Consider the following 15,297-nt stretch of genomic DNA (forward strand, 5'->3'; position numbering starts at 1 on the left):
CAGATTAATCCTAATATTGTTACTGTACATGTTAAAGATAACGTGGTTGTAAAATATTTTAAATTCGCTGAATAAATCTCGAATATTTATGTTTTTGGTTCGAATTCAGGTATATAAACCCAATATTAAGGATAAAGATACGATTCTCCAACCTCAATGAATAATTAATAGACAATATTCACCCTAAAAAAATGCATTGAGAAGATTATTGTTTTGAGTTGTTACGGTGTTGGACATTTTCCGGTAAGTTTTACTTTCTCAATGCGTCTGTCGGCTTTGTAATTATTTTGTTTGTTTCTAGAATCATTTAAGTAACAAAACATCGTCACACGACAGTATATATAAAAACAAAATATAAACGAATAGCTGAGTGTTAGCTTTCAAGTGTTGGTTTTATCTCTAACTCGTCAAAAACATGCGTAACCTATTCCTTAATTAGTTTTGTGCAGTAAGCTAACATCGAAGATTTGTGCGGGTACAGCATTGGGTCTCCAACTGCTGGGAAATGGCAGAGGTTTGTTGCGTTGGAAGAAATAGCAAAAAATTCAACAAGTAGAGCGAATCAGCCGGAAAGAGTGAGTCATTTGATGAAATTAGCTCAGCGTTCTATGACTGGACCACTCTCCAGGTTCCAGCTTTCAGCTCTGACAACTAGAACCGGGTGATAAAAAGAACAAAATGTGTATTCAGCCCCGAGGAGTTACGACATTTATTCTTTAAATCGTGGATCTATGTTAATGCTTTGCATTTATTCTTAATTCGCAATTCTTAATGTCGTCAACGAAGTTACAATTGGCTCTTATGTTCACTAAGAGGTCTGGGAAGGGAATTTCAGTGCGTCAGGTTTAATTAGAAAATCCATTACAAATCGTGAGTGAACCCAACGAATTTAAATCATATTATCTAAAGAGATAACGGAATAAATATAAACCGTTATTATACCTAAAGTTTTGCGTGCATTTATTGCAATATACAATAGGCCTACGTGATATTTATTTTAAGAATGTCTCAAAGAATGTATAGATTGATTGATGGATTTTTTATCTGTAGTTAAGTGAACTAAGTTTCCTCTTTAATCGTTTCTTATTTTTAGGGCGCATTTAAACTCTACGACGAAATCGTTAAAATTTCAAAAGGAAATTTAACTGTTTGTAACTAGTTTTACTTACTGGCCATAGTTGTATGTTATTTCGTATTGAATATTGTCTTACTTGAGTTATGTGGAACTCGAGTAAGACAATCGGTGCCGGTGGCGCTACAACTAATATATATAACTGCGGCAGCTGCAGTTTATGCGATCCAGTTACGACACACAGTGGACAGAATCCGAGAACAAACCTACTTGTTTATTGTTTATTCGAGAGTCTAGCTGAAATGCAATGAGTTAATGGTGTATCTATATTATTTGCGATACCGCAAACAATAAATTAATGCTACGCTTGTGTCCGATTTCTATCTAAAAAATTATCATCGTGAACAATTTGTTGGCTGGTAACGTACCGGTAACTATCGTCTTGCGTTAGTGTACTTGAACGTCTTAACGGAGCGCGAAGCCGTTGTCCGTTATTCGGTTATTCGGCTGTCTACATCCGACGCCGGAATGACTTTCTAGATTCCAAACCTTGGACACAAACACACAAAGCTCTAATGGTGTTTTGGGATATTAATTAATTGAAATTATGGTCCGGACTTAAGGGTGCTCGTAACTTCTGGTCGCGATATTGTGATATCTGAGTAAAAACTGTAATGTTGTTATTTATAATTATGTTGATTTGACCTCAACAATGCAAAATGATTTACAATAATTGTCAGGTTTGTATAAGTTTTAGAACAATATGTATGGTTTTATTTTATTTTAGAAAAATATAAAAATAAAATACTTATACGATACTAAACACCACCAAAAATCCTCTTCTTCCCATTGTTCCATCAGGCTTGTTTGTGAAATTACTTATATAGATTTCATTTTTAGACTTTGAGTTGAATTTACTAAAAATCGGCGAATACTCTCAAAAGTAAAACGTATCTACGGACAAATGTAGGCCTATGACTGGATTCTACAAATCAAAAATGCGTAACAAATGTCCCTTCACATTTGTTTGTATTTATGCTTAGCCTCGCCACAATTTATACTTCCAATATTTAAGTAAATACCCCCGCCGCAGCAAACCTGCAAACTAAGCGAATTTTCATTTGCCTGATTGGATTTACACTAATATGCCTCCTTAAATATATCACATTTATTCCCTATTAAAATAGAATTAGTTTAACGAGTACTTAGGTTTGCTGCAACAGGGAGGGTAAAAAAGTGTTTTTGTTTTTAAATGTTTACAGTTTAGTAAGAAATTAATGTGTTTTCCAAATTCGATCAAAATATGTTCATAAACAAGCGAACTACAACGGTTGAATTATTCTCCATAAGAATAACATGGGAATTTTAAATTACAATTTTTTGGAATTTTCTCCGTAACCATTAGGCGCACAATAATGCTTCAATATACTAAATTATTTCTTTTTTTAAGCTCTACAAAATAGTTTAGAAAGAAATTGTGAAATTTTGTGTTTTTCGGGTCAAAAATGGGAAAACCCTATTTTTACCCCATAAACCCCTGTTCCCATAGTCCGATCATGCTGGTTCGCGAACTCGTTCGAATAAATGTAGGTTTATACCAAATTTCATCAAAATCGGATCATTTTTGCTCGAGTTATCGTGCTAATGGACATATATATATATGAATTTGAACGGATGGTGTTTTTGGCCTCTAGGGACCTCAAAACGAAAAATTAAATCGGTCCCGGGTCCAGGTCTAACCATGTGTATTACGGTAATAGCTTATTCCCTATATGGGAAATTCGCTAATTCCCTAAATGGGAAATTCGCTAAAAATAATAATACAGTTTCAAAAAGTAAAAATTTATCAAAATTCAGCGTACTAAATCCAAACTAAGATATTTCTCTTCTAAAGGTAGATCTGGTGGTGTAATACAGGAATGGTAGAATACAAAGAATGAAATTAACTATTGCTTATGACAACAAAAACTTCACGCCAGTCTAGTTATTTAACTAGTTTTTTTTCAATATGGAGAATTAGATGGGGACTCCAGACCTCCAGGTCAGGGTTCATATCCTACTGATCGCCAATGGACATTCAGCTTAGTGGTAATGTCATAACCCTTTAGGCCTACCCTAAAATAATTCTGAACATTTTCTATTAGCAAATTTCTCTATGGGGAAGTAGCTATTACCGTAGGTCTTATGGTAAGACCTAGGCCCAGGACCGATTTACTTTTTCATTTTGATGACCTTTCTTTTTTGATTTGACCTTTTTTAAGAGCTTAAAAAATAAATACTTTAGTATATCAAAGTGTTTTTGTAGAGTTATTGGTTACCGAGAAAATAAAAAAAATGTTCATTTAAAATTCCCATGTTATTCTTATGGAAAATATTGTAAAATGTTGTAGTTGGCTTGTTTATTGATATACTTTGATCAAACTTGGCAGATTTATTTATTTTATACTAAGCTATTAATATTTTAATAAAAAACATACTTTATTATTTTCCGTGTAGCAGCAAACCTAGGTTAAATAACATTAGAACATTAAATAACATTAGATTTAACGACTAACGAGTGTTAAATCTAATGTTATTTAAATAGATTTAATTGAAAATCAATTCAGACAAACGGCAATTCCCTTAGTCGGCAGGTTTGCTGCGGCGGAGGTATTTTGTTTATTATGAAAGAAAATCCTTAATGTGAAACGAAGGAAAATAACCAGTATCAGCAATATGACCTATACTTTATCCCATTAGCTTGTCAACAACCATTATCATGGGGGAGCAGTGGGAGTGACTATGATATTTTAAAAGAAAAATTCACAATAACTTTTGAATCCTAATTATTCCAGTAATTGAGATTAAACCAATTTTTTTAGAGTTAAAAGGAGTTTTGAGGAGTTATTTCCACCCAAAACTCAAACTCGAAAATTTGACAAAAACAATAATTTTACTCCATAATATGGAGTATATTATGTGTTATAGTATATGAAATATGTACAGGTCGAGAAATTAAAAAAATAAATAGACCACGTTAAAGTGTCTTTTAAAATATATTTTGTATATTTCTTAGGAAAATAGTGAGAAGTAGAGTGTGATAGACTTGTAAATCTTTGAGACAAAACGGTAAGGCTAAAGGTCACGAGCCTCCAGCAATAGTAATTACACTTCTCATCAGCTAAAAGCTTGCCCCATTTTCACAACAATCGCACAGAAATACTAACCTCAGTTACACTCTTTGACACATTGTTTCTGTGGTGACTTTATACAGAGAGATGCAAAAGTTACTTCAAACTATGAATCTATTTAACTTTTAAACACGATTCTTACAGTCACTGATTTTGTTCAAACATGTTTTGTAATTTAAAAACTTGATCCTTGCTTTCAAAAGACTTAATACTAAAACTGTCCATTGAAACTTTGGTAAATGTTTCACACAAACCTGTATTTTCAAAGAAGTCACGTGAAATTGTTTCTCTTTATATACAGAGTGTCCTGTAAGAAAACAGCCAAACTCCGGGAAATGATTCTATGGGTCAAAATAAAGAGAAAAACAAGAATTTGTTTTTTCCCAAAATCATTTTGTTAACCACATATCCACCAATTTGTATTTTCACATAAACATTTTTATCTTTGGATCGTTCCAACTGATCATTATGAAACTTGGTATTCATGTTAAGGTAAACTCAATCTAATTCAAAATGGCGGGGATTTAATTTTTTTTAGTTTATGCAAATTACTAAAAAATAGCAGATTTTATGAAAAAATTACATGAATATTATTTAGAATTAAAATTTCCTATCAAACCACACCAAGTAAAAAAAATAATAAAATAATAACTTAAATATCACAATTTTCTGTTGTAAAATAAGGTAGAATAAGGAAGGCTAAGCTAGTTAGGTTTACCTAATTTAACAACTAAAAATTGTGATATTTAAGTTATTTTTATTTGATATTTTTGAACTTGGTGTTGTTTCTTCTTGTTATTTTTTTGTTGGTTGTTTTTGGTATTTTTCTATAAAATTAACCATTTTTAAAAATTTAAATAAAAAAAAATATAAATGACTTGTATCTTGAAATTTTAAATTAGATCAAGATAACTGTTTTCTCTAACATGGGTCTCTTCTACTATAACATACATACCAAGTTGCATAATGATTGATTGGAACAATCAGAAGATGATAAAGATGATTGTGAAAATACAAAATGGCGGATATCAGGTTATTAAAGCGATTTTCGAAAACATTTTATTCTTGATTTTCTCTTGACTTTGACCCAAAGAATCATTTCCCGGAATTTGGTTATTAACTTACGGGACAGCCCTGTATATGTAAATAAAAATAAAGAATTAAGCTGAGAGATTTAAACATGACAAAATCAATTATCTATATTAAAGTGAGTATAGATGTGCAAAATATGTTAATTTTGTCTGATTAAGATATCAAACTGAAAATTTTTTTGTCTCGGATTAAGTAAAAATTTTAATTTCTCAAATTTTGTCTCTCAATCACTTTCCAACTTTTAAAAACACAGTACATTAAGGAAGAAGGAATGGACAAACAGTTCATGAAAAGAGTTCCAGGCACTTAATAGGAGTCAAAAGTTCACAACACAATTAAATCGATTTCAGAGCTATTGTGTTGTCAACTTGTGTGTTATGAACTGTTTGGAACTCTTTTCTTGGGTAATTCATTACTTGTTCCTTTATGCATTTGTAAGCCAATGATTGTCCTCCAAATGCTTAGTTTAAACAATATATTATATTGTGTTCAATGGAATAGTCTCTTTTATCAAAGAATTCATGTAAAACATGTTGCGTTAACAGAAATCACCTTTATTTTTTGTTTACTATATATGTTGAAGATATTGGATAAGACATAGAATATCTTGGCATCTTAAATATTGATTAGAAAAGTAATTATTTTAACTAAAAACTTATTGACAGACTATCCTAGTATAACAATGAACAAACTCAAATTTACAAGCCAAGAAGCACACCATTATTTTTAAAATAAAAGTACATGATTTATACGGTGTCGGTAAAGCGCTAAAAAAATCAACATTTTTTCTTTTAAGATGACCCTAGCAAGATTCAAATAAATTGGTAAAACTTACAAATCTACAAAAAAAGTTTGTTATCTATTGAGCTTTGCTCTCCAGCCCTTTTTTTGTGTGTGTGCATCATTAATTGAAAATCTACACAGAAAAGAATGCTTTAACTGCAATTAAACAATGGAATTCAACATTTTTACATCAAATTTTACTCTTGTTATAATAGTATAAGGGATTACAATGTTGATATTAAAATCAAGGCCAGCACCCAATCAAACTATGTGTCAAGGACTAAGGAACTAACATATTGAGTAACAGGTCAGTTTTACATCATTGAAGCCCCATAACAGACTACAGAATACTAACGTGACTGAATAGCAACTGTCATGTCATAATCAGGCACAGACAACTGATGAAATTTTATCCTCACTTTTACAGATAATAAAAAAAACTTAAAATGCATTTACTTGCAATTTGTACTCAGATATACAAGTTTTTTTGACACATGCAATAAATACCACTCTCGTTGCAGAAAATCTGCAGTGTAATTTCAGGTCCTTCATTGATTTGTTATGTAAATTGTATGTGTGTTAAAAAGTAAGAGAAAAATAGTTTAATCGTTAATAATACTACACAACAAAATAAACCCCTGCTGCAGTAACCTGCAGGAGAAGCAAATTAACTCATAAATAAATTTCCACAATTTTGACAATGAACCAACAAAATCATTTCCAAACAACTGGTTTATATAAATTTGGCAGTTCTAACATTAAGTGTATTCATAAGAATAGCATAGAAACTATGCAAGCACTCAAGGCAGAGCCCTTGGAGAGTATTAAAATAAAAATGGCCATGCCTGTGGTACATTGGCTCTATTCATGAAAAAAATCTGCTCAATTAGTAAAGTAGTTTTCATGTTATTTACACACTCCATACTTTCACATCTAATATAGATACTTCCATCCGAGTCACTGACTTGATCCACTAAAAGTATTAACAGCCAAATACGTTTTCCAGACATTATTTTGGGGTAAACAAACACAATACATTTTGATAAACATTTTGAAAAAAGACAGTCAATTAGCGTTGATGAGTTAGTTATGAACTTAAAAATAAAGCACCCTTTTTACAGAATATCACAAATTATTTATTTATTAAAAAAACATAAACATTACTAAACAATCCTATTTTGACAGTTCTCATTGTGTACCAGCTTTTTGATGCCGCTTAGTTCAAATAAGCTGTCGTCAAAAATTCAAACTAAACAGTTTATAGTGCTGCACCCTGTTAGTAAACCTTGTAACTTGTTAATGCTATTGAACATCATAGAACCAACTTGTTTATTTGAAAAAGCTGTCAAGAATCCTTAATTCCTTTTTAATGAGACTAGTCATAAGGTTAAAATGGGAATTTTCAGAGCCACTGGGACCAAGCCTGAAAGGAATTTTTTTAGCCTAGATAAGAATAGGCCTAAATGTTAATCAGGAATGTGAGCTATCACCATGCCAAATTTAAGCCTATTTTAGCCAGTAGTTAATGTGTGATTTAACCCCAAACAAACACACAAACTTTCACATTTATAATAAAAAAAGTATGATTCTAATCAAATTTGGAAAATTTATTTATTTCACATGAAATTGTTAACATAATTTACTGACAACAACCCTAAATTAAACCACATGGTTTATGCTGTATTTGGTACATTCTATGTAAAAAAAAAATAATATGACAGGAAGATTAGGTTAAAATTAGCTTAACCATTCATTTATTGCCATTGCAAATAATTTGTTTTTCAACCCAACTGTAACAATATTTTGTTTTAGTTCAGGAGTGTGCTGGAATAGTTTGTTTCTACTGTACAATTCAACCCCCATCCCGCGGAAGTAATCAAACTGCGCAACTTTGCTCCAAATTTGACGGCTCCAATAACTACCACATTGACTGCCCTCATTCGACACTATGTATGAAACGGACATTTCACCATTCACTTCAAGGAGGAAGTAAGTTTTTTTATCATTTCATTTGTATAAATACTACAGAAACCTTGGTTATTTATACTAGAATGTTTTTTTACTAAAAAGATTTCAATCAAGATGATGTGTAGGGGGGGGGGGGTGAGGGAAAAGCCCCTGACAACACAAAAAGTCACATTTCTAGACACTAGTGGTATTGAATTAATGCAACAGCGATTCAAGAGTTTAAAGAGTGTGCCAACCTCTTTAAAAAAATCATTATTGAGATAACTCAACTGTAATTTACAAAGGTGGTGGGAGAAGGGTCCTTGCACCTGCTTGCCACTCTAATTGGCATGATGGACACCTAATCACAGTTAAAGAATATTGTGCTCTTATATGAAATACCCCCAAGTTAGCTTTTTTCAAATAGTTATTTTTATTTTAAAGGTTTTTGAACTCTAGATAATATGAGGTTTACCAGAGGAGAGTTGATATAACTAACATATCCAGAAATTATACATATAATAGCATAAATGGCATTTAAAATGTGTTTACAAACTTATTAACACAATTTGTTGTGAGTTATACTTACCACTTAAGTAGAATAATTTGATATATTGTAGCTTGAATACACATAGTGTAGGCATTTTTGGTAATCAGTTAATCTGCTAATAAAACTCTATTTTTGGTTAAGTTTGCATGTGCAAAAATAGTGACAGCCAGTTGTAGAAAATATTTTAATTTTGGTAGAATTAAAAATACTTGTTTTTTAATAATTATATTATTATAAAACTAGACTATTGTTTGTAGAGAAATAGTTAATTTTCAATTGAATCCTTTACAATTTTTTGAATATAAATTAATAACTCAATTTAAAGTTAAATTCCCAAAATTGAATTGGCAACTTCCTTGATGTCTTATTCAATTTCCGATAGCATTTTGGTATCAGTTGACATGGTGGCACGAATTGATAAGATAACAATAACCATTTTTTGATAGCAACTGACAGTCATCAAGATGTAATGGTGAGAATTTATTTTTTGATAGCAAAAATAATTGTAATAAAACCTTAACCAGGTAAATATATTCTATCAAACATTTTAATTGGGTAGTTAAGTTGGTCCTAAAACAATTCATACTTTATTAGTTGATTAGAACTTTCAAATTCCATCCAAACAATTGCTTAAACAATTTTTTTCTATGTGAGTAAAGACGTAGAATGAAAAATCATGAATGGAGGCCACTACTTGTGTCTGTGGAACTGATAACTAAGTATAATTTCTTAAACACAGTTATTTATAAACCACAAAATATTAGCTTAAAATGTCAACAAAGTGTAACCCTCTAAATAATTATATGATACTTTAGTTTTTTAGAATTCATAAATTTACTTCTGTATATCTGACCTTCAAGTGTTGTTTGTTATTTCAAACAACAAATCAAGTTTAAATACCTCCATTCAGTAATCCAAAAAGTTGATTGTGACAACTATAGTTTCGATTCACAGGGAATCATCTTCAGGCCGTACAAGGCGTCGTTATTCATCTCCGTATATGAAGGTCGTCATTTAATAAATATGTACATAGAACACGAACATTGAAAAACGAACATTTAACAATAAAAATACCGAGTACTCAGAGACACGAGACAGGTGACGCGACCGGGTGGAAGTTGTGGCTCGAGCAGCTACAACCTTAGTCGGTTAGTTCGAGCTACAACCTCCACCCGGTCGCGTTTTTTGCAGAGGGCATTTTACTCATTATAAAAATATGTGAAAGATGGGTAAATTTATAATGTACTACATCTCACATAGGTGTGTATCGATTTTTTGTATTTTATTATGTCAATTGATTATTGTAGTATAGACTTTATGAAAATCACCTGTCAGGAAAATCAATTTGATGTGATGTTGGAAATAAAAATAAACATTCAACCTAATCAATTAACGAATAAACTTTGTTTCAGAAACTATTCAAGTGTCTGAAAGAGGATGTGCGCCTCAGAAGAGGAATATACACTTTTACCAAGATGGTAACTGGCGTATGGAAAACAAGATAGAAGAGGATGTATACAACGTGGGGTGTCAAAACGATGAAGGACTGGGGATGAGATCACCTACCGAGTACTGCTACTGCGCGACCAACCTGTGCAACTCGGGTGACAAATCACGCGACCACGCCGACACCATGGCTGTCATCATCATCTTCAACCTACTCAAATACATCCAGAGTCTTCGGTAGCCCAAGAGATTAGAGATTTACAAATAGCTCCCATCAGTATGACACTGTATTTTAGAGCAATGCAAATCCACAACATTTTCAATATTCTTTTACCAGAATTTCTTATTATATTTTCATTTAGTAATATTTGATGTAGGAGGAATAGTAAATAGAAGGTTGATATTGTTTTTACGTACAACTTGAGTTTTTTCATATAATTTCACTTAGTCCTAATGAATAAAATTTTATACAACTTCAAACCAGCAATTATAATCCTTGCTTATTAAAAATTTGATTTGGATAGTTTTCTATGATGATTTTTACTATTAATTTATGTTTTTCTAACCCTACAGTTTATATTTAGTTCCTGTATTTTGAATGCTACCACTATATTTTGCATATATCGTTCTTATTAGTTCACTTAACTTTAATATGAGCCCTATCATATTTTCCCCTGTTTCCTTAACAAACTTATGTGTCTTATTACCATGTACAGGTATATTTTATTTTAAATTTGGTAAGTAGTTTTAATGGTAGATAGTAAAAGTGCTTAGACCAAATGTAAGTGACTGACATACACTATGGCTTCCAACATAAAAATATGGCTTAAAAAGATTGTCATTATTTAAAGAATTGTAAAAATACATTAATGGAAAATAAACATTGGGAATATAACGTGTATGACATAATATGTTGCTGAGGCTGTTATACCATTGACAAAATTCTATTCCAGTCTATGAAAAGGACTTTCTTTCAGCATTCATTTGTGTGTGCTGTGGATTCATTCTAGCTTGGCAGCAATTTTTTTTTAAGTAACATTTATTAAAGGGATCAATAGCCACTGTTTTCACTTCAAAGCACATATATTTAATATCATAGATATTAGTAGTTGGTTGTATGAAATTCAATTTAAATATATATAGGGATGGACGAGATTGAATTTTTAGTTCGAGACGAGACGAGACGAGATTTTTTATTTCTCATACAATTTCGAGACGAGATCGAGACGGGATTTCCCTTCTCATACACAACGGGAAATGCATGTTCAAAATTTTTACCTGATTTTGTAACATTGTTAGATGACTGTTTAAATACAACAATAATGATAATAGGCAAGAATATTTACAATCTTTTATTAAAAAACATCAGCATAACATTTTTTTATTAATCACGCCTAACTTATTAAAAATGCCTACGATTAGGAAACATAGTGATATCAGTTAGGATAGAGTTCAACTTATCCAAAAATAAAATAAATTATAAAATAAAAGCAATATTAATTTTTATAAAATAGTTACTTGTTTTGACTTTTTATAGTAATAAAATATTCCTCACACTGCTTACACTTAACAAAACTTCTCAAATGTTATTAAAGTAATATTATTAAAATAATTAGAGTAATATTTACATTTATAGAATTAATTAAATAAGAACGCCTTCGCAAAGGAAACGCAACTACAACACGCTCCTGTATTGCGGGTATTGCATTGACTTTCTGCAGGCGTTTTAAATTTTTTTTTTTTTTTTTTTTTTTTTTTTTTTAATTCTCGTCTCGATAAAAATCTCGGCCAAAAAGAAATCTCGTCTCGTGTAACGAGATTTTAAATTTCCCGAAATTTCGAGACTTGACCATCCCTAAATATATATTATGTATTTAAAAGAACCTAACATAAAGATTTAGGCTATAATTGAAATTAAGTTTTTCATTTGAATATAAAATAAATATTTCATAGCTTCCTTTACAAGATTATAAGTTTGATTCTAGGTGCTACAATCGACTGCGTCCTAGTGAATATACATCTATGACATAGCTTTTAAGTTTTAGTTTAAGTTCATTTATATAGCACTTCGGTATGAAGTGAGTCAATTGTGATATCTTACCTTTCACCACATGATTTGTTATATAATAAATATTTATAAATGTTCATATTGTTTGTTTAAATCCATTTAAAACTTCTGGAGGAAAAATGTATTCACTATTATTGAATATATTAATTCAGGATGGTTTACTCTTTTAATTCCAAATCTAGAAGTTCACAAGTATGTTAACTACTTAACGCCACCCAGATTACAATCAGTACAAACCAAAATATGTGGTATTTTTTGTATTTTGGTTTAGTTAACCTGTTTAGTTTTTGCTTAGTATAGTCGGTAGCGGACTGAGAAAGCAAGGAAACGATGACCTGGATTCATGTTAAGGTGCCGGCGATCCAAATTTATCTGTACAATTCATTCATGTATTGCATTGGCTGGTTCTTTGCTTTTCTGTATATGTCAGCCTTTAAGAATAATGTGAACAGGCAAATTCAATGTTAAAAGAGGCTGCCTCTTGAAAAAAGGAAATAAAGTTTGCTCAGAATTTGTTTGCAGTGGAGGTCAACAATCATTAAATAAACATCAACATAGAAGGCTTTGAATGCAAGATGTTATCAAGAGCCAGACGTGTTACTACACAATTTATCGTTCTTGAAGCAAAACCAATGTCTTTGTAAACTTCCCATTTTTCACAATCACTGGTCAAATCTAGCAGGAGGAGTGAAAATGTGCTCCAACTTCAAGGAAAGCAGCCAAAAAGCCTTCCAAGAGCTATGAAACTTCACTAACATATCAATTTATTTCAGTCAAGCAAACTAAAAAAACCAGCGTCCTGTACGAGATCTGCCACTGTGCCGTAATAATTAGTTGTATGGCCATGCATTTTATCATGCTTTGTTTTTGTTAGTTTATTGACGTGTCTGTAAAGTGTTTTTCGAAGACCTCTAAAAACCTCATAGAAGCGAAGAATTTTATGTTTTTCTACTTGAAAATAACTACATAGTTATCAAAACTGGGCGCCATTAGACGACTCTAGGATTACTTGGGCAGTAAGGTGATTACACTGTTATCTATATTATAAACATAAAGATGCAAATGGGTTCTTGGAATCTGATGCATAAAATTATGAAAACCCTCTTAAGGTAATTAACAGTTATTACTGTAAATAACATATGTATCCTATAGACCATTTGGATGAAAATCTTAATTTTCATGAAGGAAGGATTTTAGAGGTTAATTTTTCTGCTGGTATATATCGCAAGCTAACGGTTAATGTGCATCCACCCCGGATATGTTGTTTTGGGCCATGAAATAGACATACGTACATGCTACAGGTTTTTGGGATTTTGGAGCAATACTAAAGAAGTCCCGACATTGAACCAAGAGAACTTAAAAGAGCAACTGGAAACTCACTTAGTATGCAGATTTGCTGCAATGGGGGTGCTTCTCTTTTCTTCTACTGAAAATAGTACCCCCTTTTCATGCCAGTTAATCAACATAAACAATCTGGTTTACTTACCTGGTTGCTATTTTCAACCAAGTATAAAAACACCACGTCCTCCCTCTTGAGCCGGACTGCGGAATGTAACGGGTATCTGGTCTTAGTCTTGAACATATGGTAGAGGAGTGGCGCAGACATGTGCTCAAAATCTTCACTTGTAAAATCATCCTGAAACCAACGAGAGAAGTCACTTTAGCAAGTATAACATGTTTAAGTTTTCTTGAAGAAACTATGAGAATAATTAGGGAAGCAAATGTTAACTTATTACCCTTTTCCACTCAGTGGATTATTCATTGATTTAATTATGGGTATATTTATCATGTTTTCCCTCACGTCAACCAAAACCCAAATAATTTAAAAAAGAGTTTTTAGTGGTCACACACAGCCAAGATAAGAACAAATCATTTTCAGATCAACAGTTTGAACCAAACACTAGTAAATTAAAGGGAGAGCAAAATAATTCTTTATGCAGATGATTCAAACTTAAAGATATCAGGGAAAAAATTTGAGGATATAGAATCTGTGGCAAACTCAGAACTTATTAATATCCAAAGGTTTTTAAATGAGCATAATTTATTTTTAAATATTTCTAAAAGTAATTATATTAACTTTTCCACCAAAAACAAAACAATTGTTTTCCCCAACATAAAAATGTATAATACTTCTTTAGAACGTTGAACGTGCATTTCCCGTTGTGTATGAGAAGGGAAATCCTGTCTCGATCTCGTCTCAAAATGTTATGAGAAATAACAAATCTTGTCTCGTCTCGTTTCTAAATAAAAATCCAATCTTGTCCATCCCTATTTGCTAAGTTATGAACCATGAACATCAATGCTTTGTTCTTATTCTGAGCTACAGCTGCTGAATTACTTAAGTTAAAAAAATAAAAAATGATGATTGAAATCATTTGCCAGAGTTTTCAAAGAAGATTATTTTTCAGGCTGCTCTGAACATTATATGGTATCTCATTATTTTGTTTATAATGGCCCAACTCATGGGAAACACCCTGTATAATTTATGAAAAATGTTTTTATTGCAGACCATCTATCTATATTATTACAATGCATGAAAATGTGTAAACAATAAGGCTTTTTTGTTTTTAAATTATTTAATCTCACATATTCAATACCAAAATGTTCGTGTAGAAGTGTAGATTTGCAAACTGACGTTACATTTTTGAAAAAGTCCTTTGGACTCTGCCCCAGTGGCTTTTAGAGTTCCCATGTTATTCTTTAAAGAATATATTAGTTTACATTATGACATGGTTTAAGGGAAATATTTACTATTTGAATTAAGGTTAGTGTAAATATTACAATGGAAAAAAGCAAAAAAGCCCAGACAATTTCATATACTAAAAAGAAAACTGAATCAACACTGTGCTGCATTTTATTGAAAGAGCAGATTTGAAAACTATGGAAACATACGAAAGTCATAGATCACCACCAAGAAGATAAAATACAAGTAATCTTTTTTTTAGAATTTATGATTGTTATTACAGACAACCTAATGCGGCTATGAGTGGAAAATTTGCCAAGTTTGATCAAAATATTTTCATAAACAAGCATACTAAAACAATGCCATTGTTTCCGTTGGTAACGCAGATTTTTAGGACTCGATATTGCCACTAGAAGCAGCACACTACTTGGCTAAAAATTGCCCAGGCTAAACTCCATATGGCTGCCTCACTCATTATAATACTTC

At 31.5% G+C, this 15,297-nt stretch overlaps 2 protein-coding genes across 2 annotated transcripts in view; one reads left to right on the top strand and one right to left on the bottom strand.

Moving 5' to 3' along the window:
* The window catches only part of LOC128997984 (uncharacterized), a 29,058-nt gene extending 17,283 nt beyond the window's left edge, over nt 1-11,775 (top strand). The window contains exons 2-3 of the mRNA XM_054423872.1: nt 7,930-8,106; nt 10,027-11,775. Coding sequence (XP_054279847.1) covers nt 7,930-8,106; nt 10,027-10,301 — 452 coding nt within the window. The 3' untranslated portion in view covers nt 10,302-11,775. The remainder of the gene's footprint in view (nt 1-7,929; nt 8,107-10,026) is intronic.
* LOC128997985 (rabankyrin-5-like) overlaps nt 1-15,297 on the bottom strand; it is an 81,822-nt gene that overhangs the window by 52,826 nt on the left and 13,699 nt on the right. Inside the window, exon 6 of the mRNA XM_054423873.1 lies at nt 13,615-13,764. Coding sequence (XP_054279848.1) covers nt 13,615-13,764 — 150 coding nt within the window. The remainder of the gene's footprint in view (nt 1-13,614; nt 13,765-15,297) is intronic.

This window comes from Macrosteles quadrilineatus, unplaced genomic scaffold (assembly GCF_028750875.1).
Source record: "Macrosteles quadrilineatus isolate MER2022 unplaced genomic scaffold, UCM_ALF_1.0 Scaffold_7__1_contigs__length_78375512, whole genome shotgun sequence".
Classification (NCBI taxonomy): Eukaryota; Metazoa; Arthropoda; class Insecta; order Hemiptera; family Cicadellidae; genus Macrosteles; species Macrosteles quadrilineatus.